Consider the following 27,906-nt stretch of genomic DNA (forward strand, 5'->3'; position numbering starts at 1 on the left):
ACGACTCCCATTGCTATTCTGCTAGAATTAGTTGGCTCAGATCAAAAACACAAAGTGACTGAATCTTTGCGTCTATTAGCTCCGCAATTCAGAAAACAAAACACTCTTGGTAGTTTTGTATATAATATACACTATATCATATAGGCCCTACTGGGCCTCAGCGTAAAGCTATCAAACTGTCATCCTTTTTTCCCTGTGCCCTCGTTGATCCCTATGTTCGATTTCGCTTGTGTTTGGTTTCGTCAACCCTCTGTGGTAGACTGCTGCGACTTTGTGATTTTACAGTTTCATATCTTCGTAGAATAAATCAAACCAATAATGGTAAAAATGATGCTTAGGACTTTTTGGTCATAGGTTTGAATGACTGCGTACTGGGCACGATTTCTCTGCTCAAGTTGACATGCATAGCGTATGGCACCTCTCAGCGAAATCCAACCTCCTGCATCATCATGAACCGTGCAAAATGTTTGGGAACCAGTCGGTGATGATTCCATATAGGTGGGATTTCTCATATCTGAAATCTCTGATTGCCCTCTCAGGCCCGAGAATGCCTTTTTCATGGATTGGCCGGTTTGGATTCATCAGGAGTGATAATGATCTCGACTTTGCGACCCTTCCCTCGTCCTTTGATGCCTTTGTTGCTGTGCTTATAGAGCTCCTGAAAGTAATTTCTCAGCCTTTCCTCCTCAGAGTCATACTCATTGGTGGTAAACTGTTGAGACAGCCGGTTCAACGTCTCCTTGTGGAACTTGTTCATATGCGCCTTGAGATTGCCCAGTTGAGTGAAGACCTTGCCTGGATGTCCATCTTCGGACGCTCGGCAACCGTCCAGCTGGCATGTGTATTTCTTTTGAGAGGCGCCGGGATCAGAGCTTGCTCGTTTACGGTTGGGTCGCTGTCCCACATGACGCCTCTCGTGTGTTCGCAGATTACCCAACTGGGAAAAGGCATGGCCGCAGGAGGCAAAGGAGCACGTGTACGGTTTCTCGCCCGTGTGAGAGCGCAAATGGATCTTGAGATGAGTTGGTTGAGAAAAGGATTTGCCGCAATCGGGGTAGGGGCACAGGTGCCTCTTCACTTTGGTAGTCGCATCGGGCGGATTCTGACATGGGCTAGGCTGTAACGCCTTCATAAGCGAATCAACTTCTGAAGTGGTGGTTTCGGGTACTGGGGATGGTTGCGTAAATAGTGGCGGTGTGTTCCTACTAGAGGACAGAAAAGAGCCAACTCTCGTCTGTTCCGACAAATCCGACGACAAGTAGCTCGAAGCAGCATCGGAATAGATGGATAGAACATCGTCTAGCTGTCCTTTCTCTTCACCTGGGCACGTCGCAGGGGTCATGGGCTCCTGGGTCGAAGGAAAGTAATTGCAGTTTAGATTGAAGTCGGAAAGATTGCCAAAGGTATGGGCACGTTGTAGAGAAGGGAAGAGAGGGCTCGCATTGGCGAAGGCATCATAGCCGTATGGATCATTCGTGGGGACGTTTTGGAGATAATAGTCTGGTGGGAAGCTCGAGGCTGTCATCTCAGTCTGGCTCTTGGAAGAGGTCGAAACCGAGGTAGGCACCATCCATTGTCTAAGTTGATGCATGTGCCATTCAATCTGATCGGAGGAACCTTCGAACGACATGGTGAGGAATGAACAAATGGTTTCAGCTTGGGTAGGTAGTCCGGGCCGGTGAGGATATAGTGGTCAAGGATCGAGAAGGAAGGATATGACCGAATGGATGAATGCGTGGGTTGTGGGGGATCGCTTGAGCAACAACGCCAGATAGCTCAGGACAACGAGACACTACATCTGCGCTTTCCACTGCCAGGACGAATCGTGACTAAGAGAAGGTGTGGTACGGTGACGAAGCAGTCGAGGATTGCGAGACAATGACTGGTAGTCCGGCAAGAAGAAGTAAAGGACAGGGCAGAAGTGTAAAGAGTCAACGTGTTTGAGTGAGATTGTACTGGCCCTGGACAAGAGGTGTTTACCTTGGAGAACACGAGCCGACATTCCAGAAGGACGTTCCCAAACGAGTGTTTATATGTTTTTGAGGTCTGGTGTATGGAGGGAAGCCAAAGGCCAGTCAGCAAAAGCGTGGGATAGAGCCATGACAGAAAAGACTGTTAGCTGCACGCATCGGGCCATTGGTCAGGGATCATGATGCACGCGAAGAGATTGCAAGCTGCATCGAGAAGAAAAATGTGGTGTTCTCAGGCCCTTGAGTAAGTGGTGCAGCCTTGCCAGATGGTGAAATCGTACTCTGATAGTGGACAATGCGCCACAGACCCAGTCGTGGCAGTTGGGTCGACATGCCCTGTTTGGAATACCAGGTGACAAGATGAAAAATTTTCGTCGATGTGGCTTCTCAGTGGCTCGCCTGTGGTACCAATGAGGCTTGACGGGCACGGGTAGTGATGATGGGCATGCAAAACCAGCAGGGGGGGTGGGTGACCTGGGAGCCAGGGAGCTGTTTTCAGACGTGGTCTAAGCGGAGAAGTCACAGATACGAGAGCATGAGTGGACCGAGATAGAGAATGGCAAACTTAGCGGCAGCAGATGTGCAATGGAGGACGCAACTAATGGCGCAAACAAGCCATCGAGGGCTTAGAGTGGGGAGATGAACTCTGGAGATGATATTGACTGGAGAGGAGAGCAGGTTGCCAAGGAAGACGAAGCGAGGAAGACAGAGAGATGATAGCTAGGGAGCCGGTCGGCTGGAGGATGACACCGATGGAGCCCACCGGGGGAGGAGATGGATGGGGGGGAACACGCGTGCCGTACTACCCTCGCGAACTGGTCGGTTAGGCGTGGGTGGGTGCAGAAACTGGTAGAGGGTTGAGATGAAGAAGCACCAAAGGACGAGGGTGTCACTGGTCTTGGGGGGTCAACATGTGCGCTTGTGTTTGGGGCCTTTGAGTTAGCGTTGGATTAGCGTCTTGGCTTAAATTAGGCTCTAAAATCAGCCAGGTACCGACAAGGAGCTGCTGCTCCGCGCCACCTGCAGTGTGGAGAGTTTTTTTTTAAGTATGCGTACGCATATCTTAGGTACCTTAGGTATGTACCTTTTGCCAGTATGGGGATGCGTAAGGAAAGTTTTTGCTCGTATCCACAGGGGAGCAAACAACAGTGACGACGACCCTAGATTTAGGTAAGATACCTAGGTACCTACTCATAAGGTACTGCTGGCAATGCGTTCATATCACACGAGTTTTCAATGTCCCGCAGGAGGTCGAGACGCATTCAAGGTTGTGTCTTGAGGAACTTTTAATTATGCGCACCTACAGTACTAAGTAACAATATGTACGTATACTCGTAGTAGCTGCCCCCGACCGCCGGTCATGATCATATGTCTGCATCCACCAGGCTGACCGTTGGAGGCCCCAGCACCCAAATGTGGAGGCTGAGGGGACCCCCTTGGCCGTGCCATGTCATGGTCCTCCTGCTGCTGGCCAATGTGGACAGGGTTCAGTATTTGAGGCTACAACAGTACCAGTTTGGCATCTCTGAAGAATGGTGGGTATCAACTGACCAAACAATGGCTTTGCTGACCAGGCTACCATCCCAAATCCAATATTTTTGGAACTCAGTGATTGGGGTGATCAAAAGGACCCCGGCACCGTGCGTTGGCCGTGGGCCGACTGAGAATGAAGAGGTTGCAAAGACAGCGCTATCTCAACGCTATGCTTGAACCAGCTGCCCGCACGTCTTCGGAAAGCTCGAGACCAGCCATGGCGTTTGCGGCTTGACGAGGGCGGCTTGCAGTAGTCAGGAAAAAAAAGACGTGGGAGACTGGGATTGTCCACCAGGCTTGTCCGCCCCAGGGTCGCCTGCCTGACAACAGCCCAATACCAGGTATCCCGCCCTATCTGTTCGTTATCTTGCGCAACACATCAAATCTCTTCAAAGCCTCCTCTGAACCCAACGCCTAGTTCGAGCATTATATGCGAAGTGAAAATTTTTTCATCCAGCAGGACGACCTCAGATTGGTATGGTAGAGATGATGAAACACTTTGTCCCTGGCCAGCATCAAACCCTTCAAGCTGAGAAATGCACAAACAACACCATCTCTCTTTACCGGTCCATGACATCCCACGCCCCACTCCCACTCCTAGTCTTTTTGTCTTGCCTTCAACTCACTTGCTCACAGCTCCTCTCCCAGAGTCCCACTGATGTCCTTACGAGAAATCTTCACTTGTGCAAATCACCTCCTTTCGCCAAAACGTACCCCCATTGGCAAATCGACGAGCCACTCCCTCACCTCCCTGTTCTGCCCTTGTACCCTCTCCATACCAGTTTAGTGGCCACAAGATCACCGACGCCATCCCTGGTGACACACCGAAAACGGCTGGGTACATGATCGATTGCCCTGCACGACTCTCCAAGTGCAGCCTGGACGGTTGTGCCCGAGAGAACTGCACGGCTGCCACCGGTGCACCCCCATGGGTCAATTGTCGATGCCTCTACCAACGCCTGAGGCGCCCCTCGGCAGGCAAGTGCTTATACCTGTTTGATGACCATCCTCCTCACAACACCGTGACCTTGAGGGTGGGCAGCCCGAGGCCTCATGGGCAGCCGATTTCCCCGATGTCCGACTAGACAGCCCGAAATCCCCTGTTTTCAGTGCATATCTAGATACCCTCGTGTCGCATCACGATACAGTTTGTCGCCTAAAAGTTAGTCCCTAAACCTCAAAGATATCGAATCGACCAGGGTTCGTTGTGCTGCATTTCGACCGAGATCTGACACATACGAACCGTCTCGTCGAACCCAAGCCCTAATCATTCCCACCTCATTCAATTGCTTCGCTCATTGGCCACCAGGTCAGGCTCCCCGAAGACTAGACCACTGCCATGTGGGCATCCTAGATATGAACAATTCTGCCCACCTGGGTGCATAGTAGCAAGATTCCCACATCCAGACCCTTGAGATACGTTTCACTTCACTTCAGATAATCGTGGGAACATGCACACCTGCGAAAGAACCATCCTAACGTTCTTGACCAAACAAAAGAATTGCATAATACCGATGTGGTTGGAGAGATATCGCATCGTCCCTGCTAAGGAAGACTATATCGTGTATCGTCGAGCTCGCCAGTAGCCCAAACCCCCTTTCGGCGTGCATCACCCTAATGTGATCCTCCCACACTCCTAGAGCTCCCGATCCTAAAAGCCTCAGCCACTCGCTTTTCTTGCATTGAAATCCAACACCAGAACATCCTTGTCCATCAGTCTCTTTACCAACCTGTCATCCCATTCCATCGAAGTAGTCGATGTTTGGCCGCCGGTGATGTCCCTTTGGCACTTTTCCGGAAATTCACTAGTGAGCTCCCCTCCACGTGGTATACTGCCAAATCCGAGCCTTCATGTCGCCAGAACCAGTGGCAAACAGATGTCCAGCAGGGCATGGCGCAACTGATATCACTGAATTCTTGTGCCCTTGCAGCATCATCTGGGCATTACCCGTATTAGGATCCCAAAATTGCACACCGCGATCTTTCGAGCCAGATACGACCCACTCGCCTCCCGGAGTGAGGCACACCGAGAGGACATAATCCTAAAAACTCCTCGTTAGCATGGTATCTCGCAGACGATTGTCTCAGCTTACCTTATGGCCCTCGAATGTCCGCACACATTTGCCGTCCTTACCAGACGTAGACGGAATGAGCCCTCGCTGGGGTGTCAACTCCCACATCTTGATGGTTTTGTCCAAGCTACCACTGACAAGCTCACGACCGTTTGGTGAGAAAGCAACACTGTAAACACTGTCTTTGTGTCCTTGGCCGCCTTCCAGTCGCTCAATAAGTAAACCGCTGGAGCAGTCCCAGACTCGCACACTCTTATCCAATGACCCAGCGGCCACAAATCGTCCATCCGGTGACATGGCAACCGTGGTAACGCCATCTTCTATCGATAGGACCATCACTTGCTGATTGTTCTCAATGTCCCAGAGTCTAACAGTTTTATCACCCGATCCTGAGGCAATCAATCGTCCTGTCCGGGAGAAATCGAGAGAGTAGATATCCTGCTCGTGACCATCAAACGTGGTCCGGATACGCTTGCTCTCAATGTCCCAAACTCTGATCTTCTTGTCTTCAGCACCGGTGGCGAGCAGCTTACCATCAGGAGAAAAGCAAACAGAGCGGATGTACAAGTCACCTTCCTTGTCCTGAACAGTGTCGTCCTGCAATTCGCAAACTTTTCGGCCGTCACGGGCATCAAAAATCTGTGCACTTCGGTTGCAACCGGTGGCAACATATTTGCCGTCGGCGGAGAAGCGGACACAGCAAACGACGGATTCGTGAATGAGATTGTGTAGGAGAGTAACGTCGAGCACCCGAGGTACATTTGGGTTGAACACAGCATGCCAATCATTTCCTGTGCGCTTCAGTGTGTCTGGTAGATCGTCCGGGTTCAAATCGGCCAGAACATTGCCAACGTTTGGAAACTGATGCTGGGCGGACATTTGATGACGTGGCTGATGCTGCAAGTCACTGCCGGGAGGGGTGGGCCGCGGGATTTGGGGCGAGGCTCTAGGATCATTCTGGTAAGGCATGGGTTGCGGTTGGTTCTGGTGCTGCTGGGGCGTTGCAGGACCAGGACCGCCTCGATTGGCGAGGTTGCGGTTCTTGCCCAAGCCTGGCGAATTGGTCTGAGGCTGTGGCTGAGGAGCATAACCGTTCAGAGTTGGGCCTTGGTAGCCAGGAAAGGAGTTGGGCGGCTGCGGCGGTCCCTGAGGTTGGCCTGCGGGTGGTGGTGGAGGCTGCAAAGGATGTTGTTGTTGTTGTTGTTGTTGTTGTTGTTGTTGGGGAGGTTGCTCTGGTGGAGGAGCAAGACCAGGACCACCTCCACCTTGATTTGCCATAATGCCACTGAACAATCCCCCTTGGCCATGGCCTAGAGAAGGAGGAGCTTGAGCAGGGCCCCCGTGCTGTGGAGGAGCCCCCAAATGTGACTGAACCTGAGGCCCGCCACGCAAATCAAGCTCGTGACGCAGCATTCGAATTTCAGCCTCATAGTCTTGCTTCATCTTCAGCTGGTTCTGCTCCAGTTGGTATACTTTGTTCCGGATCAACTCCATCTCTTGAATCTGTTGCGCAACTTGGCTTTCAACCTGCTCTGATGAACGGTTTTGGTTTTCGAACTCGGCACGAAGGGAATCCATAATTTCATTTAGCCGGTGGTTCTGCTGGCCCGGGGGTGCAGGACCCAGGTTAGGATTCCCGCGATGTTGTGTAGCGTTAAACATGATGATTGATTTCAATCAATCCAGATGATAAGAAGTTGTCAGGATATATCGAGCACGATGGTAGACGTGCAATGATTGTGGTAAAGTGCACCTACAGCGGTGATGAAAACAGATGGGGAGAACGGAAAGAGGGCAGAAGCGACAAACCAAAATGCCAGGTTTGGGTGCTTCTCCGTAAAAACCACGCTAGTGGTAAGGGGAGAAAATATGGGAATAAGCTCCCAACTACGGCGAGCAAGAGCCTGGGCTGGGGAGTAATGGGTGCCCAGCCGGTGCCTGGTGCATCAGGTCGCTTGGCCAATAAAACTGGTTCCGTGCAACCATGCGGGCTGATGAAGATCTGTGGATGGAGTGGAGAACGAATAGGCTTCAAACAAGGCAGCGTGGTCTAACACACAGATCGAAAGCACGAAAAGGCTGTCCTTTCCCAGAGCCCAGAGGTACATAGACCGTTGTTGAACACATAGGTATACGAGTATTATTACAGTATGCCCTAGCCGCACAAGGGGGGGGCAGGGGATAGGGAGGCGCAAGATGGAGGTGGAGAAGGAATCCACGCCCGCCGCCCTTGGAAAAGACAACTGAGTTTGGTCTCCTGGCTCGCTGTTTGGCTCCAGAGATGGTATCTTGAGTTCATGCGCTGCATGAATATTACAGGGCGACGTAGAGCGCTATACCACACGCGTGGAGTGCTTGCTTAAGGCATCTTTATGCAGAGGTGAAATGTTGTCATGATGATCAAAGAGCCACGAGAGGTAGGCTATGGCCCATTAATGTGCCACAGCCGTCGTGCAAGCTCCACCTCACTACCGGATTGACATGCCCCCAAGCTGGAGGAGCGGAGTCGAAGTCACTGCTAGAGTCAACTAGGCTACACCGCCAGGCGTTGTCCGGAGCGCCCACTTTGGGTCTAGGGGATGAGGACAAGGTTGGTGCAGCTACCTGGGCACAACAGGGCTAAGGAGAGCACAGGCTCCAGTCTTCCCGGCACCATTTTACTAAAATAAGGTGAAGATCGCTACAGAGAGCCACTGCTGCAGGGGTCCAGGTCCCCCCCCAGCCGATTGCGATTGCGTGCACGAGGAGGCTGCAAGCCTATTTGGCCCTCTAAATCCTCGCGGAACTTATGCATCTTCCGCACTTGCAGTACTCACGTGCTTGGGTACAGGTGTGGCAAGTTTCATCATGCGCGGAACCCGGAACCACATGAGCTCGAAACACTACAAGTAGGTGGCCTTGCAGCAATAAGTCTATCAACCAAGATGTTTTATTTTGTTACTATTGAGCAGAGCTTGGAGATAAATTCAATCACACTTCAGCGTTTGGACTCAGTGGGATGGTAACATGATACGTGTTGCCACTCCTGCACTTAGGCGCTTTCCCATCATTGGTTTCCCTGGCTTTATACGATCGCGATCCATTCCAGCGGCAAAATGGCAGAGAAGGCTGGTTGAATCGCTGTCCATGTTCCGTGTCCATTTGGGTCAATGATGGCATCTATCCAATGAGTCTATAATAGAGTGCAGGAGCATCCTTAACGATATGCCATTGAACAGCTTTGTCATTATAGAGAACAGGAGCTAGCTCAGAGGATGAGGACATCATAAGATTTTGCCCAATCAATTTCTCATTGCAAGGACTGTCCGAGAATCTGTCTGATCTGTGCGACAATGAACTGCCCGGGAGAGTGCGCTGTTGCATTCGTGCTCTTGCTCTTATCCAGTGTGCTACGAAAAGGCCCATGATCAACTTGCCCAAGTTTCGAGTTTCAGGATGGATGTCCGCGCTCCCATTGGCCAATTTGCGAAGGGCGGTCGGAAGACATGGCTGGATGGATTGAAGATTGACTTCAATGGTCGAACTTCTCCATGATCGTCAAGTTTTATATCCAGGAGAATGCTATAGAGTAATTCTCCGTGAGGTCTGCTGCCTGTCTGGTTTGTCCCACGAGAAGGCCTTCCAACTCTCAGGTAACCATCACCCAAAGTATATAGGAGTCAAGAATATCATTCATCGCTATGATGGTATCTGTCTTACAAAGTTCTTGGGCTCAAGCATTAGCTAGGCCCGGCGGCTGTTCGGAAACATCTCATATGGATCGGAGGACATCCTGAGATGAGAAGTGCTATTACTGAAAGCACAACACTAGGTTCATGCAATTCCCTTGCTCTTGTCATCCACTGGTTGGTACAAACTCATGCTCGGGGTGTTCGATGATATTACACGGTACTTTGACGTACGTCCAGATCAGTTCGCAAAGGGAGATATCAGGCTAGGACTGTCAGAACGGGAACGGTACATATCAACCATCGGTAGGCATGAAATACCTGATCAAAGCTGGCTTGGGCTCGCTGCGCGTGTATCCTGTCCAAAGTCAGTCTCCTATCGCCTGACACTAAGCATATCTGAAGACGCACCGAGGTAAAGGATGAGAGGTAGATAACCATAATGAACGACTTCGCGGGTAATGTCCAAGATTTTGGAGATGCGTTCCTGTAGATTACAGTATCAGAATCATAGCAGTGAACTAGGTGAGAGATAATCCTACCTTTGATTCTTCGGAGAATTGGATCATCTTGCCGGTGCACTCGTTTTATGGGACGTTGGGATGATGGGCAGCGCACTCCTAGAATTCCTGTTGACTTGAGACTGTAATGTAGATCATGCAAGCAATATTTCGCAGCTGCGGAACAATTTGTGAACAGTTGCGAGATAATTAGTCTCACGTGACATCAAATTCTCCAGCCACTAAACTGAAAAAGGTTGTCCTGGACTGCACTCAACTCACCCCCAGAGGATTTCACATCAGCCATCGTTCTTGGGCATCAGCTGAAGATTCTGGATCTACCTCTGCGCCTGTAAAGAATTTGTTTCAGGGTCCTACTTCTCGATACAGGTCGAATTCTCATCAACAATGTCTGGCGCCCGCCACTGGGAGCAGGACAAGGATTCCACCATCTACATCGGAAACCTCGATGAGCGTGTAACCGACTCTCTGGTCTGGGAACTTTTTCTACAGGCCGGACGGATCGTGAATGTCCATCTGCCAAAAGATCGAGTCACTCAGTCACATCAAGGCTATGGCTTTGTTGAGTTTAATTCCGAGGAGGACGCCGAGTATGCTGCCCGAATCATGAATCAAGTCCGACTGTTCGGTAAACCAATTCGTGTCAACAAAGCCAGTGCCGACAAGCAAAAGTCTGTCGAGGTTGGTGCTGAGCTCTTTGTGGGGAATCTGGATCCGATGGTTGACGAAAGGATGCTCTACGATACATTTGGCCGATTTGGAACCCTGGTGGCAGCCCCAAAGGTAAGTCTTCCCGGAATCTATCATTGGAGCGTGTTGATACTAACCGGCTTGACCAGGTTGCACGAGACGAGAGCAATCTATCAAAGGGATATGGCTTCGTCTCATTCTCGAATTTTGAATCTTCTGACGATGCGATTGCTAACATGAATGGTCAATACCTCATGAACAAGGAAGTCTCAGTCCAGTATGCTTATAAGAAGGACGGTAAGGGGGAGCGACATGGTGATCAGGCAGAGAGAATGCTTGCAGCTCAAGCAAAGGCCCATGGCGTCCAACCGACACCTGCTACCATCCCTATTGGTGGCCCCTTGTTTGGGGGTATTCCTCCATCGCCCGTCCAACCCGCAGGGTTCGGTGCGCCAAACAGCAATTTCCAGTCCATTCCTCCACCAGCTCAAGCTCGACCTCCGCCTCCTCCCACTGTTCCTCTCAGCGCTCCACCTAGCGGACTTCCAGCGAGGCCGCCTCCAAGTCAAGCAGGATATGGTGGGCCGCAGAGTTTTATTCCTCAGGGATACGGTCAGATACCACCTGGTTTTCCTCCACCGAATGCCGTACCTCCTCCCGGCTTTGGCCCTCCTCCCGGCTTTGGTGGCCCTCAACCTAGCTCTGCGCCGGCCCCGCCACCACACATGCCTCCAGGCTTCACCGGTTATGGGATTCGCAAATGAGCATCATCAAATTGCCGCAGATCACTGTGAATGCCAGATGAGTGTCCTTCGATGGCTTTTAGGCTGCTATATGTACCCTGAATATCAATGTCGAAGCACCGATGAGACCATAAATTCGCACATTGAGGAATTCGCCGACCGAAAAGCTCTCAAGAAATTGTGGACCACTCTGATCAACATCCTCCCTCTCGACGCAGACATGGGCGATGATTCTCCCGGCTCTCGGATTGCAGCTGGTGCTCTCTTGACTACTGTTGACAGGTAGCACATGTCTACCTTTGACTCAAAGGGCATTTATGACGCTCGATTTGTCTCCCTGCTTGTCAAACCGTCTCCCGGGAGATGGTGCATGGTGGTGGGCTTCCTGGGGCACAAACCACAAGGAACATTTTCTGACCCTTGAACACACCCCCTTGTGGTTGCGAGCATTCTAAACAAATCAAGCTTCACAGCCTCTGGCAAGTCGAAACCCATGCACTTCGAGGGATCTAGTATGATCGACCACGCTACAGCCCAAGAGTAGAGTCGCGACCAATGGCACAACAACGAAAGGAGGAAAAGCTCGTTTCAGCTCAACGATTCAGTCCAAGCCATGCATCAAACAAAAGGGGTAATGGTTGTACTAATTCGTTGGTTATGTCTATATTGCGTTTCCGGAGGCGAATAGACACAGATCAGATCGTATTAAACGGCCGTAAACATGGAAGGGGGCCTAATCTCTCTAATCAAATGTTTATGTAAAGCGCGTTTCTAGGAGTCAATAGACATAGGACATAGAAGCAGGCACACAATTTTGGAATGAGAAGCGCTGCGAGACCAGTCGCAGCACCATGTTACACTTTTCTGTATTCAGGATGGCAGTGAACGCTGTATTGAAAGGAATCGCAGTGAAACCCAACCAACGAGCGCAGAGATCATTCGATACCATCACCGTCATCCACCACTTCTGCTCTCAATTCATTATGGCCGTTGACCGCATGGCCATTTGGAGCCGTCTGATCTGCGTCATTCATCGGCGCATCCTTGGTGACTGGCTCCGGCAATGGCGTGGGCTCAGGGATTGGTTTCGCAAGCTCCTCTTTGACCCATGATTCTTCCACGGCTGATTTTCGTTCAAAAGCTCGAACCCATTTCCTGCCCCACGCCTTGAGAAGCTCCTCATCTTCGGCTCGTAAAGCGTCGCTGCTTTCGATCATTTCATCCTGGTGGCCATCACGGATACTTGAGACCGCGTCTTGGATGGTGTTGAACAATTGTTTTGTATTTTCCATCTCCGTGTTGAGTGTCTGTTGAAGCTCCTGCCTCTGGTCTTCACTTAGGCCGTGCTGTCTAATGGCTTGCACGATACTTCTCACCCGAGAACAGACTTTCTGCACGGTCTTATTGACGAGTTCATAAGTGCAAGCTTTCGCTAGCGACGTGCCTCTGTTGACCTTGTCGATCAATGCCCATTCTATGATGCTCTCGGGCGTCAGAATCTGGTAATTAAGCAATTTGTCGAGGATGATGATGCCGACTCCTTCTTGGTACTGCCAATAGGTCATAACAGATGTTATGATTTGCTTTCGGGCTTCGGAACCGAGAGAGCCAAAATGGAGTAAGCGCTCTTTAGATCGATCGATACATGCAAGGACATGAGACATCGATTTTGAGCCAACCCAGCATATCGAGGTAACAAAGGCGTCTGTTGATGCCAGCTGTGCGTTCGCCATGCCGGACTCGACTGCCAGTTGCTCAATGGCGTCGAAAATGGGTGCAAATTCATCATTTGCAGCCTTTTTTCGAATCAACTGTGCAATTTCCCTACCCTGGGCTGCGAATGGCGTAGTTTCGTCATCGAACTTGAAATCAGGAGCGTCTTTCTCTTTCTCTTCGGAAATCAGACCCTGATACGGTTCAGGTAGTGTGCCCTTGATGCGTTTAGAGAAGCTCAAACGAATCTCCTTGTCTAAAGCATCTATGATGAATGCTTTCTTTGGGTGAACATTTGATAGACTGACATCGTCGACCCTTGGGAGAGTCAGAAAAGCGTAAATATCGAATCAAAGCTGCTTACCATTCGGTCCATTTCCAAGTAAACCCAAAGTTACTCAGATGATGGGCAAACCAGTCGAGAAACCGCTGCGAAAGTTCGAGGTCCATTCTGTCGACGTTGCGATAAAGATATCGAATCGCTCTTCCCAAGCTTGGTGCAACTGCAGCTGGCGCGAGTTTGCAAGCTTCTGTGAGGACCGAGTGATAGTAGACAAGTTTGTGTTCGGCAACGGGCAATTGCATGAGCTGGGAGAAAGTTGCATCGACGACAACATCTTCTGGCTTCCAGGTATTCTTGTCTCCTGCAACATCTCGAAGCTTGTCAAAAGGGGTCGCTCTCTTCACAAAGGTTCCTGGGGCAAAGTAACAGTCAATATCGGTTAAGAACCTGGCGGCCACATTTCTGTTGCAATCTAGGACATTGATAGTGTCACTAAGCACATCACGGATCAGTATCGCTGCAGGGTTCGATGCTGAAGGGACGGTCTCAATGTCTTGCTCAGAGTATACCGAGAGATATATCTCTGGGAAGATAGAGCGAGGCCCGGTCTGAACAACCTCTGGGACCGTGACATGAGGAAAGGGATGCTTTGTAGCTTGGCTCAAAGCTTCTTCTGCTTCAGCAGATCGCCCGCCCTTCCAAGGTCGAGGCAAGCACGAAAGTTCCCAGGAGTTCCTTGCTTCTTCCTGCATATGTTTTTGAAGCAATGCAAGAGCACTTTCGGAGCTTGTGGGGGCGCCTGATTCTGGAGAGGGAAAGGGGTCGACAACGGTTTCGAGAGGATGGGCGGTGGAAGCGATAATATCCGTCTTCTCTAGAAGACTATTTGCTTGGTCCTCGAATCCACCCGCCGTTGAGGCCATTGCGTACGGCAGCGTCATAAGGATGATCTTGACCAATTCCAGACCAAGCGACTGCTCGAATGTTAGCACAAGTTAAAACCAGAATGGGCCAGGGGATTTCGCACATCTTCGGAGGACTTCATCTGGAGGTCTGCGGCTCTGGAAAACAACTCATCCAGTATTGGAAATATTCCGTCGCCTTCGAACATGCCTTGCAAGCAACTCAGGAATTTCAATGATAATTTAACTTCTCTCCATAGGCCTAGATTGAGTTGTGTTTGCAAGTTGTTAAGCGACTTTTCCAGAACATCATTGGTAAGCTCGGGTTTGAGAGCATTGGCATGAAGGACAATCGCAGCAATGAAGGGCGTTTTGAGGGGTTGTTCTTGTGGGCTTTGATGTGTTAGTGGATAGTCGTACTCAAAAACGGTATAAGCTTACAGGCGAGAGGTGAGCTCGACAAATCCGGAGACCAAGTCGTGATCAAAGTAATTCTCGGAGAGGATTTTGGCAATCGCCTGAACGTCATCTTCGGCTTTGCGAATAGGCTGCAGGTCGCGCGTCAGTTGTGGATTTGTGGCATGAGGGAGACGATTCCTACATTTTCCGCGATGGAAAGAACTTGTTTGCGCAGAGAAACTGCTAAAGGTTCTTCATAACGACGGCGCTGGGGGCGTCTGTCGTCAAAGTCATCCTCTGCTTCTGTCAGTTTTGAACGTCACCTTCGTGCTTTCAAGGGCAGCTCGAACCTCTGTATCTCCTCTTGCGATTTTGAAATTGACCGCCGGCGGCTCCATTGTAACCACCTCCTCGACGTGGACGTCGATCATAGTCAGCCATGATCGCAGGGAGCGGTTTGAATGGCAGCTTGAACGCGGCAATGATGTGTTGTAAAAGATTGCAGCGAAGGGAGGACAGGGAGGACAGGAAGCGAATAAGAGAAATCTTTTGGCCCTCGCAAGGGGTGTGTAGTTAGGTAGTAATAATGAAGCCTCTGTCTCAATTTCTTGTGCAAATAAAGTGACGCGGAACCGCAGGTAGACATGTACTGCAGGTATCAAGGCTGTCTGTTCAACTCAGATCCTCAGTCGAGTTTAGTTAGGTACCTACGACTGGGGTTCTCCTTGGCCGCTAATAAAGTACCCCGTGAGTACCTACGGAGTACGCGACACTGATGAGTGCACATCAAATAGCGTCTTGGCAGTGTTGGGAATGTCTCCAGGTGCATCAGATGTACAGCATTGGGGGAGTTCGGAATTGTAGTAACTCGAAATGACATCCACACTATTCACTACTGATCTACAGAGCGTTTTAGGGCGATTATAGCATTGAAGCCAACGCATTTAACCGAATAGAGGGTGGTGAGCAGCAGCAGCTGTCAAAGAGGTCTACTAAACATGGCCAGATCGCGATGTATCACCTCATGGCACAACTCGAGGGATTGTCCTCGGTTAGATCTGGCAGCCAGAATTCAAAAAGCATTGAATATAATCCATCTTGGGTCTTTAGAGAGACCCAAGGACATTTGGGGATCCAAATTTATGAAGTGCATGATTTCTCATAAGGAGACCGCACACAGGCACAATTAGTCACACTGCCCTGTCCGTGTCTGATGCAAATTCTGAGGGCAAGTGAAGGCCTAATCGCCTAAGCGCAGTTTCGACGTCTTGTCCTCGACCCATCTGCAGTCATGGGCTGTGACTCGACAACCAGAGTACAAAAGTCCTTCCAGACCGGTTGTCGGTCAATTTTCGTAAACGCTCAACTTGATCCCCCATTTTGAAGGTTTTCCACGGCTTCCCACCCATTCGGAGAAAGCATAAACTAAGCCAAGGCTTTTGGCAGCACGCATGCCTCTCTCGAATGCTAAAATAACCATCTAAACACTTGATGGCACAATGCGGGTTGCACGGTATCATCGTGTAGCGCGTCAGACGCCAACCGACATGTGTGCGATGATAGACGTATCGATAGTCAAGACACTTCCTGCCGTGGTCATGAGATTTCCCTCGAAATCCTTACGCTCAATCTAGTCGAGCCATCATTTCGTCTTTGCTAAGAGGATGGAAATTGTCCAAGTCAAGGCCCTTGGAGGCGAGAAGGCTTTTGGCGTGGGGAGGGACGAGTTTGCTGTTGAGTTGTGGGGCAATGGAAAGTTCTACACCTCATGTTAGCATCATATCATTTCCACGCTACACAGAGATCATGACGGGGTACGAACCGTGTCGGGAGAAGTCGAACAAGGGTGGTAGCTCGCGGGAGGAACCACCGGCGTGCCGAGAATCTGGAAGACGTGTACTTGGATCTCTCAATTCGTCAAAGAAAGGCTGGCACATGGCATCAATCGCAGACAGCCGTTGCGTCGGCGTGTACTCCAACAGAGCCGAGATGAGCTCGATCGCGTCGGGAGATGCCTTCCGAAACACCTTACTGAACGGATGAGGCTTGATTTGGGGGAATTTGTGCTCCATATAGTTTGGATTCATGGTGCGAATCTGATCCCGAGTGGGTGTTCCAAGGACTTTGATGATCTCTACAAGTTGGTCGATACCCGACTCTCCAGGGAATAGTGGCTGGCCTAGCATCAACTCAGCCATGACACAGCCAGTCGACCATACATCTAGACTTTGTCAGCAAACAACATCGTCGATGGTTTACAAAGGGGATGCTTTCTCACCAATTTTAGTGGTGTAGTTGGTCGCCCCGAATATCAACTCGGGTGCGCGGTAGTATCGTGAGCAAATGTATGAGACGTTTGGCTCATTCTCAACCAAAATCTTTGCACTTCCGAAATCACACAACTTCAACACTCCAGTGGTGGGGTCCAACAGAAGATTCTGTGGCTTGATGTCTCGGTGGCAAATGCCCTGTGAATGTATGTAGGCCAGTGATCGGAAGAGTTGATAGATGTAGAGTTTGACTTCTAAGATGGGCATCGTAGTCTTCATCTTGTTGAAATAACGTGAGGCTCGATATACGGTTTCCGGGACATATTCGAGAACGAGATTGAGGTACACCTCGTCCTTCTATTGAGTGGATTCAGGTCAGCTATAGGGTTCATCTTTCTCGCCTCTAGGGGTTTATACCCGTTCTCCGTTCGAGTAGTAGAATGCTTTCAACTCAACGATATTTGGGTGCCGGACGATTCGCATGATTTGCAACTCGCGGTTCTTGTATCTGTTAGTAGACCTTCTAGCCAAAGCGGGGACCAGACTTGCCTTGAACCGTTTATCTTGAAGAACCCGTTTGATGGCGGCGTCTTCACCACTAGGGGACAACTTAGTTTGGAAGACGACGCCAAAAGACCCGTTTCCAACAATTTTGCATTGAGTGTATTGCATCTCTCGTGTTTCTCCGGTCAGTCCATCCTGGACTTTTTCACGTACAACCTCTGGAGGCATCGGTCAGCGCACGTGCTCGAAGGCGTCCGCCTTGGGACACGGTCTCAAAAGGAGATGCAGGACAACATACCACCCATGCGCAAGCCCGAAAATACTCCTCCAGGCCTGTTTTGCGACATTGTCTAGTGACGAGGACGTGTGGGATCCACTTTGGCGATGGTGGTTGTTGGGCAGGAAGACTGCGATGAGCCTATGAAAGGAGCGTGTGTTGATGGTGATGGAAGGAGTGGATGGTAGGACGGGCTTGAGGCTCAAGGAGAGGAAGCTTCGATGGCGGCGACGACAGGTGTAGGACAGGATGGGATTGCAGACGGCGAGGAGAGAGATGGTCAAGGAACAGGTCTGGTGAATGAGGGTGCGGGAGCAGTTGAGGGTTGGCGGAAGAAACGCTAATTTCCCCACTTTGCGTAGGTGAGGCTTTCGAAATGAGGTGTGGGAACGGGTCGAGCGATGATGAAACTGGGGGAGAAAGGAGTTTGTAGAATGACAGCCGCTTTCAGGAATGTCGTAGGAAGTGAAGAGGATGAGGAAACTGCAGTATGAATATAGACGTGGTTTTGAGAAGGTAAAGGAGCCTGTAGGTAAGCGGTTGTGTTGAGGCGAGTAGCAGCAGTAATTTGAAGAAAGTGGTTCCCGGCGTGGTGGAAGAGGCGAGCAATAGGTCAAGGGTGGTTGGATGCGCACTGTGCACTAGTTATTCTAGTTATTGTGAATGACCAGAGGTGCGAGTGGTTGAAGAGGGGGAGGGGGAAGTGTAGCGCAGGCAAGACAGAAGGGTCCGTAGCTTGCTTAAGTTGGACGGCAGGCTGGTCTCAGGGAGTCAAAAAGGAACATGAACGAAGGCAATAATAATAAAAGAAATGATGCTTCACGTGGCTCTTCCAACTCTCGAGCGTGTCACATTGGTTGAGAATTGCTGGTCTGCGAATTGGAGCCTTGAGTTGTAGGGAGTCCGTGGTTGGCAATGATGCTACTGTCACTAAGTAGAGCAGGGCATGAGAGGGCGAAGGGGCGCGAGAGGGCGGCTGGCTAAGGTACCTTAGGTAGAGATGATTATTACTGATGTTGGTGCTTAGCGTCAGGCGGGTGTAGGCGCAGCAGGACCCGGGGGCGGGCCTTGACAGAGCATGTGAGGCTTCCCCCAGTCATTCAGATGGTAGCTTCAGGTGACGGACATCCTAGTCTTGGGAAATGGTCCTACATGAGAAAAGAGTAGGCATACCATAAATGATTGGGTGAATTATGGCTATTCTCCCCATACCCTCGAGAATGATTATGTTGATGGCGCCTGGGTCATAAAACACGGCTAGAGTCTGCCTGCACTGCACCGCATGACGATTCTGCAAGACATGCTCAACCAGCTACATAGGTGGGACGAACTGCTTGTTGCACAATCGATCTTCACACGGCGCTCCTACGAGACAAGACCAGCACCTTTTCCATGGCTCGTGAGTGGTGGACCAGTGATGGGGCAGCATCGGAGTCCAATCTTGAGACGGCGTGGATGATGTCGAGGGGCAACAGGGAATGGGCAACATGGCTGGCGCGCCAGGAGTGGGCTGGGATTGCCCACTACGAGGCCATGATGGGAGACATTCGCACAAGAAACAGCAGACTTGGAAAAACCCAGACTCTGATGGATGTCTGTGTCTGCGATGACCACCCAGGCCGTAATGGTCAGATGATCAGATGATGCCCGTCAAAAAAGCCTTCTGCATGAAAGGCTCCATTTTCACCCCATCAACTACCTTATTATGGGCGTCACTGGTGGGGTTTTGAGGGAAAGGTTGCTTCTATTAAAACACTCTTTGCCTGCGGGTCGCTAACAAGTCGCTGACCCAGACCCCGACACCTGTTTAAGCTTGCATGCTTTGTCGCAAGGCCCGGTTTCCCATCTCGGATGCCGCTGCAATATTTAAATGACCAAACCCTCATCACATTGGAATTGGTCCGCACAATCAGGGCCGCTTCTTGGAATGGGTTCGCTTCCAGGCTGACTTTCCGTTCGGGGTACGCTATCATCATCGTCATACAGGATTCTTTTGTTTCGTCTTCTTCATCGTGGTGGCAAGTTAAACAACAAGTTTAGAGTGATAGTTCAAGCAAACTTGACCAACTTGAAGCCAGGCGTACTTCCACGTGCATCTTACAGAAGCCAGTGCACCCAGCTTTCGCTACCACTTACCCTAGCCTCATTGTCTGTGCGCAGGTACTGTGCTTACGAAGTACTTGATTTTGTTGCTCACGGACCTTTTGCTAACCCAGAGATTCCTCATCTGATCTGGGCCTAGATCTGATAAAGTGTATTCTGCACACTGCTAGAATCGCTTGATTGCATTGTCAAAATGCGACGCCTCTTCAAAGAGCTTCGGGTGACATCTTAGAAAGTAGCCATGGCCCAGGGATGCTGGTAACAATGCTGAACGGAACGGCTGACAGAACGAAAGGACTCGACAGGCATGGCACGGTCACGATCCCTCCCTCCATACCTGGGTCCAGTGGGGAGCCTTTTTACTTACTTTCTCCGTAGACGAACAGTCCCCAGCCTAACATGACAGGCCAGTCATAATCCTTCTCGCATATGCACCTTGAATCTTGATCGGGCTGGGGCAACGTCATTGCTTGGGAGGATACAGCAGCTCGCTCCATTGGTGCCAGTTGGGCAGACACGGCAGTGTACTCTAGCTATGGGTCAGCTCAAGGCACTTTGATACAAGCCATGACAATAGGTGGGCCTGCAGAGTTTTTGTAGCGCAGCTTCGAGACCACAATGTTCTCCATGTCCTCATGCCGCCACAAGAATATCAAAGGATATTGAGCATTGAATACGAGGATTTGTTGTTCCTGAGTGGCTGGAATGGCCTGTTGAACACTTCACTGCTGGGCGTTTTGCCCCCAATACAGCAAAACTCCGCCCATCATACTATGCGGTACTGCCAAATGTCTATGGTCAAGCAAGCAATTTCGAATCCTCGTTGCCCCATTTCTACACGTAAATCTTATATGTGACCAGAGCCAGATCCAATCCTCTAGGATTTAGAAACAACTTCGACAAGGTCGTTGTTTTGTACTTTATGGACACAAGGGCTGGAAGGAAAAAGCCCCCTGTGGAAGTCATTTCCTTGCCAGTGAGGTACAAGATCGACAGTGTCCTGCTTCGCTATTATTAATAATCGGTGCCTTCTTACAATACCAAAAATCTGCAATCGATTTGACAAGGAGGGAGCCGGGGATGAATGCAACACCTTCTCCTTCATCCCTCATGCCCCTTTTCAGTATGAAGAGTATCACATGTCGCAGAGATTCTCCAGGCGCTGAGCGATGTCAGCTCTCACATGGTTTGGTACGTGTAGGCTTTCCATACATATGGCCTTCGACCAGGCCAGTTGGATGACCAGTGTTCCCTACATTACCTATGCCACGCGAACCATAACAAACTATCAACCTCCTTCACCTGAATGTATCATAGACGATGCCATCGACGAGAAATCATTGGGTGGAGTGGACTAATGAAGATTGTGGCCAAACCAAGAAGCAGAGCCAAACTAGCAACCTGCAGATTCAAGATAGTGTTGATACAGGCCTTCTATTATGCAGTATGTCAGATTCGTGTCGAACACTCGCTCTTTTTGAGCGTCCCCAGGTCTCATCGCCTGTCCATGTACAAAATGACCCAAGGCAGTGTTCCCCCATATCATCGCCCGTTGGCCCATTTGATATGCAATCGGAGACTGACCCATCCAACACCTTTTCAAGGTTGTTAGATCGTTTTCCGTGTTAGAGTGGCATGGCCGATGAAAAGACATCAAACATGCTTAGGAGTGAAAGGTAGTAAAACAACTATTGGAACCAGTGCTGACTTTGGCGCGAGACGGTGGTCTGTTGGACATCTCGGGCTGCAACAATCGGAGGAATTTTTATACAGCTCAGAGTGGTGGGGGAAGAGCGTTTGGATCAGCTCGCTCAGCGATCTCCTGCAGCTCTTCAGGCGCGCCTTCGAGTGAAACAGCAAGTCCAAGTTTGTGGGTGTTCTGCCAAAATTGTGAGTAAAAAAGCACAGGAACGAAGGGTACACAAATCCATACCTTCCATTGATCAATCTCGGCGGCGAATGTCAAGGTAACTGGCGGTGCTACTCGTTTCTCGAGAACCACTCCGCACTTGCCAGCACTGTCGATCTGAGCACGATAGACTGAAGCTGCGAAGCTGTACTTTACGCCGACAGTGGTGGTGCCCTCGCGTCGGATCCCTCCGAAAAGTCCCTGGCCCATGCCAGGGGCGAATTGCAACTGGCAATCAACCCCGGCCTCGACTTTATCTGTCAATCGTCGCCAGTATGAGGTGTTCAAAGATCCTTGGGCCAAGTATTGTGCACTGGCAATCCAATCTGTACCCTTGTATCTTGCGGCGTAGGATACAGCGGTTTCCGGACGAGCATTCAAGGCGGGCCGTTGCCACACACCTTCCAGACCAAGAGCCAACCTGGGAGTCACACTCTGCAAGTAGCTACCGATGACAATGCCCGTGAGGCCACCATCAAGAATAGAAGGACTTATCGCTTTGATCGAAGCGGAGAAATCATCTCCAGTGTATTCATTGTCGAATTGAACCATTGTCTGAGATTGTCGCGGGTCGATGGCGGTTTGAGTCTTGGTGACGAATTTAGGAGACCATCTCAGGTTGCCCCAGGCGGTTAGTGACTTGTCGCTTGCGTACGCAGCCTGTAGGAAGACCTGTGGACATGTGAGCAGAGGGTTTTCACAAAAGGGCCAGGAACTGGCATACATTTGATGTTCCATACAATGCCATCAGCTGCCAGGGTGGGAGAGCCTGCGAACCCATAGCGAATCCATGTTGCAATCGGAATAAAGGAGCTATGCTGAAGACTTTTTGTAGGTCGCATCGCAGACCGGAAAACATAAAGTTGGAAAGGAGGACATCTTTCTGCACCTCGCGTGCAATTCCATCCACGGTCCCGGGATTTTCTAGACCCAAGAGTTTTCTCTTTTCCGATAGGTTGGAATAGGTATCTGTGATGGCAATGGCGAGGGCATTGTCCACCAGGAAGGACAATGCATTAGAGTAGAAAGGTTTCTCCTCTCCTGCGATTGTCGCCATGATGGCAATTGTTTTTCGGAGACCCTGGTGCGGACCACCTGAAATTCAACCTATTATGCTGGTTGTAGCACCGAGGGTCTCGAGACCTTGAGGATTTGAGGGAGGAGGCGCGAGATTTGATGAGCTGCGAATGCTCTCGTCAGCTTGAGGGTTGTGGTTGATTGATGAGCTCTACTTTTCACAACTGGCACCTGGCGCAGGAATAATTTTGCCAAGATGGATTAAAACCAGCGTTGACTGCGCCTCGTGTTAGGAGGCAGGTAAGGCCGCTTTACGCTCGCGGTTCCTCGCTTCCTACATATTATGTAAGTGTCAGGTGCGTGGCCACCATCAACCCCGATCGTTCTGAGATGCTGGGAGTCTGGGCAACCAGAGGCGACTGGTTAGATGATGCAGGCATCGGAGGCGCCAAAGCCCACGTAGGAGAGGCTGTAGAAAGGTGAACGTGCTCGCTCTTTGTTGATCTCCGTCTGATAGCCAGCCTTTGTTAAATTTTAAAGCGGCAGAAACCCGAGGGCACCTGCTGGCTAGAATCGACCACCTTGCTTTTTGATGTTTGCTTGCGATGATAGCTTTATTGTCAAGTGTCACGAAATTGATGCAGCCTTCGTACCTAAAAACTTCTTGGACTCTTCCCTCTGGAGCGCCGACCAGCAAAGTGAGGTACATCGCGAGGATGGGAGTAATAAGAGGAGGATCAGGTATAAAGCGGCGCAGAGCAGCAAGCACGTCCACGTGACCGTACCCGAGAGTTTACCTCTCGTGCCTTTTAAGTCTTAAGTACCACAGTAGTACTACTCTGTAGGTACCTACTTACCCGCTAAAAGCCCCATCCGTCCTTCTTTCATCCTTGTTGCCGAGGGGAGTCACACATGTTAGGCAAGCTTAAAACGGCGGCAATCTCGCCCTCCTGGTTTATCTTGATTCCGATCCTTTGCCTATCACCCGGACATTACCTTATGTCAATCAGCCTCGGACTTGTCGCTGGTCGATCTTGTATCGACAACTTCCATTGAGGCAAACGCTTCAACAAAGCGGGCATTTCAGCAAATAGCGATTTGCTGTCTTGTGCGCTTGCAACAGTTGTCTTGTGGGCCGGATATCCTAGAGATCCAAACCATCAAGCTCAACTACCCCCGCATTTGGTTGTGCTGGAGTCGTGTCGCACTGGAGTAGAGGCGTCGAAAACTCCCGAGACCGCTTCTTAATTTCGTCTCTCTTGACGAAGTTCCACTAGCAAGTTGATTCTCAAAAGCTATAACGTCTTCCCGTCATGGACACTCTGTTGACCGCCGAGTCGGCGGTCCATTCACCGCGATATCGACGTAAGTCGAGTACGTTCGTCGACGCTATCCATGATCTCCCGGAGAGAGGTGAAATGGCGCCGGCACAGCTTTACAGCACCGAATCTGGTCGCTTGTTTCATGCCGGTCGCATCGCTATAGCCACTGTGGGCTTGCCAGCTCGCGGCAAGACTCACATTTCCGTTGCACTGGCTCGATATCTGCGATGGCTTGGGGTGAAGACGCGGATATTTCACCTAGGTGATTATCGAAGGACCATCATCGGCCATGGAAAAGACGTCCCGGACGATTATTTCTTTGTCAATGCCTCGGCATCTTCGGTCCTCCTTCGCCAAAAGATTTTGAAGAAATGTAGAGAAGACATCTATCACTTTTTGAACCACGAAAACGGTCAGATCGCCATCTACGATGCAGTTAACCCCTTGTCGGCCGGACGCAAATCTCTGGCGAAAGAATTTGCCAAACACGACATCAAGTGTCTGTTTATCGAATCGAGTTGCGACGACCAAAGAATCATCGAAGAAAACGTTCGGAGCGTCAAGATTTCATCGCCCGACTATATTGGCTGGTCAGAAGCTGATGCAGTTAAGCACTACCTCAGCCGGATGTCAGCCAAGATTCCTCACTTTGAAACAATGGAAGAGCCGGAACTTGATTGGATCAAGATGATTAATGCAGGAGATAGGATCGTGGTCAACAATACAAGTTTCGGCTATCTCTCTCATCGAATTGTCTTCTATCTAATGAATCTACACATCAAGGCTAGACACACCTACTTTGCTCGCGCAGGTACCACCCTGGAGGAGGAATCCTTCAAGGCTGACGCCGGGCTCTCGCCACAAGGGAAAGATTACGCCAAAAAGATGATGGAGACTCTTCTCAAACATCGAGAAGAAGAAAGAAAAGCAATTGAGTTGAAAGGCGGTCGGGAGACCCCGTTGAAACCACTCATTGTGTGGACTTCGACTAGAAGGAGAACCGTCGAAACCTCTGCCTTTTTCGCGGCCAAGAATTTCAAAGTCCGACAACGATCTCAAATGAGTCAGCTGAACCCGGGGGTCTGCGAGAAGAAGTCTGAGCGTAGAATTCGTCGTGATTACCCGGACGAGGTTCTCAAGCATGACCTCGACCCGTATCATCACAGGTTTCCCAGGGCCGAGGTAAGCATTCCTATTCTCTTGGTGATGAACTGCAACTAAGATTTCTAGTCTTATCATGATGTCGCCGTTCGACTAGAACCCATCATTCTGGAACTGGAGAGAGAGCAGAATGATTTGCTCATCATTGCACATGAGAGTGTCCTTCGTGTCTTGTACGGCTACCTGATGGCCTGCAACGCAGCTGATATTCCATTCCTCTCATTTCCTCGAAATGAGATCATTGAGGTATGAGCGGATGATTCGAAGTCGACCATAAATTGACCATTTGTAGATCATCCCGGCAAGCTACAACAATGAAGCTAAGCGGATCCCGATCCCAGATCTTCCTCCAGAGATCGTTCCCGCTTCGCCAGAAGGCATCAAGGCACCTGCTCCGCCTAGCGGATTTGTAACACCGGTCCCAGGGTTAGGGAGTGGTCTTGCCAGTCCTCGCAGTGGCCGGGCGACACCTCGCAGTGATCCTGGTACGCCGGATCCGCGATCTTCAGGGTACAAGACACCTGAAGATTCCGAGGACTTGACCTTGAGAATGCACGACGTCGTATGAACAGCCATGCAATCTTGTGACCAATTTATCAATCGCGGTCCCGGCCTCAACAAACATTTAAGCAATCCACATTGAAAACCACCATATCAGATGCCGATGGTCGATCCTGCACCGGAAAGGATCGTAGGGTCTTCAGCCTCCATGCAGTGTAGAAACGAACAGGACGTTGTCGTTGTCGGTCAACTCATATTTGTCTTCACCTTCGAGTTCCCAGTCGGAGTCATTGATCAACACTAGGATCCCAGGCCGACTGCGGGTTTGATGAATGTGGTTAGCTTTGGAGCGATGACTGGCATGATCAAATGACGTACACTGCGCCATCCAAGATGAAGAGCTCTTTTCTTGGGTCTTTGATTAGATTGTCACAGATGTAGTTGACCAGATAGCCGACTGTAGGCGACTTGCCGTTGTCCGCATCAGCAGATAAAGTGATCGAATGCTTTGAAACATTATCAAACAGAATCTCCAATCCATTCCTTCCGCATGACAAGTCAGCATACTTTATTCCTTTTATTTCATGCCATCAACAACTCACGTGAATTCAACTGTTACGTGGATTTCATTCGCCATGACTTCTCGATGGCTTTGTAGAAAGGCGGCTAGGGTTGAATTGAATTTAATAGCCAGTCCCTTTCAAAAACGGGAACAACAATCGCACGTACAAGCTTGATTGATCACTGGTGCCTCGTAGTCAAGAAATGAGATTTTGGGCAAAACGCCAAAGACAGAAGTAGCCCTGTGATATGGGTATGTTTAGCCCGCCGTAGACTATAGCGCACCAGAGAACCCAAAGGTGCTCCGAGTCCTTCTCATCTTTGCTCTTCATCCCAGAATGATCAACACCCTCACATATTGTTAACTTGCATACGCACCTAAAATGTATCTTGAATGCTCACCCCAGGACGTGTGAATTAATCCTTGTGACCTCATATTCCTGTTGTCCAACATTCGAACCCTGAGTGTGAGTCATCAGGACTCACAGATTCCACCAAATGTCATCGTGGCTGTGCTACCATTCAGCCTCTGGGCCATACAAGGCTTTGTGCATGCACTAGCTTTACTGTTAGGTCTGAGATTCAATTCAGGTATATACTGACCTCCCCCAGCTCACCAGTGGTCGGCTCTGTCAAGTTGTAAAATGTTCCATCGCGAGTCTTCCGGATAGTACTGCAACATGAGTTCAATGAACAAAGCCGCGAGAGCATCCTTGGCTAAGGAGACCATCAATATACAAATCCCGAATATCCTTTCTTTGAATGCTCGGGCGCGGAAGGGAGTCAGCCAAGCTCGTCAGATCCTAGGCACGATTGACTTGCCCAAACTTCCCACTAAAACAATGAAACACGAACAACAGAAGTCATTGCAGATCACACTTCGGCATGTTGACACGTTGGAGGCTGCTCATGGCCTACGACAAGAGAAAGGCAAAAGTCGGATTGCTGTTCTCAACATGGCTTCTCCTCTAAATCCTGGAGGCGGTGTCCTTCGAGGCGCCAGAGCACAAGAAGAGAGTCTTTGTCTGCGTTCGACACTATATCCCAGTCTGCGACAAGAATGGTATCGTCACAAACCAGACGCTATTATCTATACGCCTGATGTTCTCGTCTTCAAGTCTACAGGTCATATGCGGGATATGCTAAAGCCTGAAGAGCAGTTCTATGTCGACGTCATCTCGGCTGCCGCGCCTAGACATCCCGAGGTTGTAGTCTCAAATGATGGCGTACAAAGTTACAGCGATCCGAAGGACGAGGAAATGATGGCTTTGAAGATCAAGTACATCATGCGTACAGCCGCAAAGATGTCGGCAACACATGTCGTTCTCGGCGCGCTCGGGTGTGGCGCGTACCACAACCCGATCAAGAAGGTTGCCTCGATCATGCGCCGTGTATTGCTCGGAACGCCACGCAGCAAGGGGCCGGAAGAAGATTGGGAAGCTGCTGGTATCAAAGAAGTGGTTTTTGCAATTCTTGATGAGACCAGGGAGCAGACGGTTTGGAATGGATTTGTTGAAGAGTTTAGAGGTCATGATGGAGTTGTCATTGAAGACCCTCCACAGTCTTCTATTCTAGACCAGCCAAGAAGTTCTACATAATTCCATTGATAGAGAGGACTTTTTTAGCGGGAGCAGGAGTACATTGTTGGGGCTACCAGAGTATATACATATATACATCCATCTTTTCTATTTACGTGGGGCGACTCGAACTCGTAGATTAGTCTTGGCATCAGAGCCAGCACGTGATATAGAAACCACAAGCCTTCAAGTATTTTTTCCCCTTCAACA

General features: G+C 50.1%; 10 protein-coding genes across 10 annotated transcripts; 3 read left to right on the forward strand and 7 right to left on the reverse strand.

The window, feature by feature from the left end:
- Positions 1 to 556: 556 nt before the first annotated feature.
- Positions 557 to 1,630, reverse strand: PV10_05386 (uncharacterized protein; the record flags this gene model as incomplete). The annotated part of the gene is made up of 1 exon (XM_016370059.1): positions 557 to 1,630. One exon carries the CDS (start codon positions 1,628 to 1,630, stop codon positions 557 to 559), a length of 1,074 nt encoding a protein of 357 aa, XP_016222352.1.
- A 3,360-nt stretch (positions 1,631 to 4,990) lies between these two features.
- On the reverse strand, positions 4,991 to 7,347 carry PV10_05387 (uncharacterized protein). The gene is made up of 2 exons (XM_016370060.1): positions 5,597 to 7,347; positions 4,991 to 5,545 (listed from the first exon to the last, which is right to left on the reverse strand). Exons 1-2 carry the CDS (start codon positions 7,235 to 7,237, stop codon positions 5,309 to 5,311), a joined length of 1,878 nt encoding a protein of 625 aa, XP_016222353.1. The 5' UTR covers positions 7,238 to 7,347; the 3' UTR covers positions 4,991 to 5,308.
- Positions 7,348 to 8,850: 1,503 nt separating this feature from the next.
- Positions 8,851 to 9,897, reverse strand: PV10_05388 (uncharacterized protein). Its single transcript, XM_016370061.1, has 4 exons — positions 9,786 to 9,897; positions 9,655 to 9,730; positions 9,565 to 9,601; positions 8,851 to 9,509 (listed from the first exon to the last, which is right to left on the reverse strand). The coding sequence occupies exons 1-4, from the start codon at positions 9,810 to 9,812 to the stop codon at positions 9,485 to 9,487; spliced, it is 165 nt and encodes a 54-aa protein (XP_016222354.1). The 5' UTR covers positions 9,813 to 9,897; the 3' UTR covers positions 8,851 to 9,484.
- Positions 9,898 to 10,063: 166 nt separating this feature from the next.
- On the forward strand, positions 10,064 to 12,036 carry PV10_05389 (uncharacterized protein). Its single transcript, XM_016370062.1, has 2 exons — positions 10,064 to 10,547; positions 10,604 to 12,036. Exons 1-2 carry the CDS (start codon positions 10,152 to 10,154, stop codon positions 11,216 to 11,218), a joined length of 1,011 nt encoding a protein of 336 aa, XP_016222355.1. The 5' UTR covers positions 10,064 to 10,151; the 3' UTR covers positions 11,219 to 12,036.
- On the reverse strand, positions 11,911 to 15,171 carry PV10_05390 (uncharacterized protein). Its single transcript, XM_016370063.1, has 6 exons — positions 14,845 to 15,171; positions 14,697 to 14,791; positions 14,537 to 14,643; positions 14,221 to 14,488; positions 13,275 to 14,167; positions 11,911 to 13,228 (listed from the first exon to the last, which is right to left on the reverse strand). The coding sequence occupies exons 1-6, from the start codon at positions 14,933 to 14,935 to the stop codon at positions 12,133 to 12,135; spliced, it is 2,550 nt and encodes an 849-aa protein (XP_016222356.1). The 5' UTR covers positions 14,936 to 15,171; the 3' UTR covers positions 11,911 to 12,132.
- A 387-nt stretch (positions 15,172 to 15,558) lies between these two features.
- On the reverse strand, positions 15,559 to 18,486 carry PV10_05391 (uncharacterized protein). Its single transcript, XM_016370064.1, has 6 exons — positions 17,567 to 18,486; positions 17,314 to 17,486; positions 17,182 to 17,265; positions 16,773 to 17,121; positions 16,317 to 16,715; positions 15,559 to 16,253 (listed from the first exon to the last, which is right to left on the reverse strand). The coding sequence occupies exons 1-6, from the start codon at positions 17,613 to 17,615 to the stop codon at positions 16,120 to 16,122; spliced, it is 1,188 nt and encodes a 395-aa protein (XP_016222357.1). The 5' UTR covers positions 17,616 to 18,486; the 3' UTR covers positions 15,559 to 16,119.
- A 2,190-nt stretch (positions 18,487 to 20,676) lies between these two features.
- On the reverse strand, positions 20,677 to 22,835 carry PV10_05392 (uncharacterized protein). The gene is made up of 3 exons (XM_016370065.1): positions 22,282 to 22,835; positions 21,582 to 22,229; positions 20,677 to 21,527 (listed from the first exon to the last, which is right to left on the reverse strand). The coding sequence occupies exons 1-3, from the start codon at positions 22,612 to 22,614 to the stop codon at positions 21,423 to 21,425; spliced, it is 1,086 nt and encodes a 361-aa protein (XP_016222358.1). The 5' UTR covers positions 22,615 to 22,835; the 3' UTR covers positions 20,677 to 21,422.
- A 718-nt stretch (positions 22,836 to 23,553) lies between these two features.
- Positions 23,554 to 26,058, forward strand: PV10_05393 (uncharacterized protein). Its single transcript, XM_016370066.1, has 3 exons — positions 23,554 to 25,078; positions 25,127 to 25,303; positions 25,350 to 26,058. Exons 1-3 carry the CDS (start codon positions 23,888 to 23,890, stop codon positions 25,623 to 25,625), a joined length of 1,644 nt encoding a protein of 547 aa, XP_016222359.1. The 5' UTR covers positions 23,554 to 23,887; the 3' UTR covers positions 25,626 to 26,058.
- PV10_05394 (uncharacterized protein) lies at positions 25,072 to 26,303 on the reverse strand. Its single transcript, XM_016370067.1, has 3 exons — positions 26,161 to 26,303; positions 25,937 to 26,101; positions 25,072 to 25,875 (listed from the first exon to the last, which is right to left on the reverse strand). Exons 1-3 carry the CDS (start codon positions 26,193 to 26,195, stop codon positions 25,758 to 25,760), a joined length of 318 nt encoding a protein of 105 aa, XP_016222360.1. The 5' UTR covers positions 26,196 to 26,303; the 3' UTR covers positions 25,072 to 25,757.
- Positions 26,304 to 26,799: 496 nt separating this feature from the next.
- PV10_05395 (uncharacterized protein) lies at positions 26,800 to 27,801 on the forward strand (the record flags this gene model as incomplete). Its single annotated transcript, XM_016370068.1, has 1 exon — positions 26,800 to 27,801. The coding sequence occupies one exon, from the start codon at positions 26,800 to 26,802 to the stop codon at positions 27,715 to 27,717; it is 918 nt and encodes a 305-aa protein (XP_016222361.1). The 3' UTR covers positions 27,718 to 27,801.
- Positions 27,802 to 27,906: the final 105 nt, after the last annotated feature.

This window comes from Exophiala mesophila, assembly GCF_000836275.1.
Source record: "Exophiala mesophila strain CBS 40295 unplaced genomic scaffold supercont1.4, whole genome shotgun sequence".
NCBI classification, from domain to species: Eukaryota; Fungi; Ascomycota; class Eurotiomycetes; order Chaetothyriales; family Herpotrichiellaceae; genus Exophiala; species Exophiala mesophila.

Bases quoted from the DNA above. Each gene is read 5' to 3' on its own strand.
- PV10_05389 (XM_016370062.1), top strand. From the start codon at position 10,152: ATGTCTGGCGCCCGCCACTGGGAGCAGGACAAGGATTCCACCATCTAC. The intron at 10,548-10,603 runs GTAAGTCTTCCC...CGGCTTGACCAG, and splicing joins CCCTGGTGGCAGCCCCAAAG to GTTGCACGAGACGAGAGCAA.
- PV10_05388 (XM_016370061.1), bottom strand. From the start codon at position 9,812: ATGATCCAATTCTCCGAAGAATCAAAG. The intron at 9,731-9,785 runs GTAGGATTATCT...TGTAATCTACAG, and splicing joins AATTCTCCGAAGAATCAAAG to GAACGCATCTCCAAAATCTT. The intron at 9,510-9,564 runs GTATTTCATGCC...TGACAGTCCTAG, and splicing joins CCCAAGCCAGCTTTGATCAG to CCTGATATCTCCCTTTGCGA.
- PV10_05391 (XM_016370064.1), bottom strand. From the start codon at position 17,615: ATGTCGCAAAACAGGCCTGGAGGAGTATTTTCGGGCTTGCGCATGGGT. The intron at 17,266-17,313 runs GCAAGTCTGGTC...AACAGATACAAG, and splicing joins TTCAAGATAAACGGTTCAAG to AACCGCGAGTTGCAAATCAT. The intron at 16,254-16,316 runs GTTCGTACCCCG...CATGAGGTGTAG, and splicing joins GTTCGACTTCTCCCGACACG to AACTTTCCATTGCCCCACAA.
- PV10_05394 (XM_016370067.1), bottom strand. From the start codon at position 26,195: ATGGCGAATGAAATCCACGTAACAGTTGAATTCAC. The intron at 26,102-26,160 runs GTGAGTTGTTGA...GTCATGCGGAAG, and splicing joins CACGTAACAGTTGAATTCAC to GAATGGATTGGAGATTCTGT. The intron at 25,876-25,936 runs GTACGTCATTTG...TCAAACCCGCAG, and splicing joins TTCATCTTGGATGGCGCAGT to TCGGCCTGGGATCCTAGTGT.
- PV10_05393 (XM_016370066.1), top strand. From the start codon at position 23,888: ATGGACACTCTGTTGACCGCCGAGTCGGCGGTCCATTCACCGCGATAT. The intron at 25,079-25,126 runs GTAAGCATTCCT...TAAGATTTCTAG, and splicing joins ACAGGTTTCCCAGGGCCGAG to TCTTATCATGATGTCGCCGT. The intron at 25,304-25,349 runs GTATGAGCGGAT...GACCATTTGTAG, and splicing joins CTCGAAATGAGATCATTGAG to ATCATCCCGGCAAGCTACAA.
- PV10_05390 (XM_016370063.1), bottom strand. From the start codon at position 14,935: ATGGCTGACTATGATCGACGTCCACGTCGAGGAGGTGGTTACAATGGA. The intron at 14,792-14,844 runs GTTCGAGCTGCC...TGACAGAAGCAG, and splicing joins TCGCAAGAGGAGATACAGAG to AGGATGACTTTGACGACAGA. The intron at 14,489-14,536 runs GTAAGCTTATAC...AACACATCAAAG, and splicing joins GTCGAGCTCACCTCTCGCCT to CCCACAAGAACAACCCCTCA.
- PV10_05387 (XM_016370060.1), bottom strand. From the start codon at position 7,237: ATGTTTAACGCTACACAACATCGCGGGAATCCTAACCTGGGTCCTGCA. The intron at 5,546-5,596 runs GTAAGCTGAGAC...AGGAGTTTTTAG, and splicing joins GGACATTCGAGGGCCATAAG to GATTATGTCCTCTCGGTGTG.
- PV10_05392 (XM_016370065.1), bottom strand. From the start codon at position 22,614: ATGGCGACAATCGCAGGAGAGGAGAAACCTTTCTACTCTAATGCATTG. The intron at 22,230-22,281 runs GTATGCCAGTTC...ACATGTCCACAG, and splicing joins CATTGTATGGAACATCAAAT to GTCTTCCTACAGGCTGCGTA. The intron at 21,528-21,581 runs GTATGGATTTGT...CAATTTTGGCAG, and splicing joins CCGAGATTGATCAATGGAAG to AACACCCACAAACTTGGACT.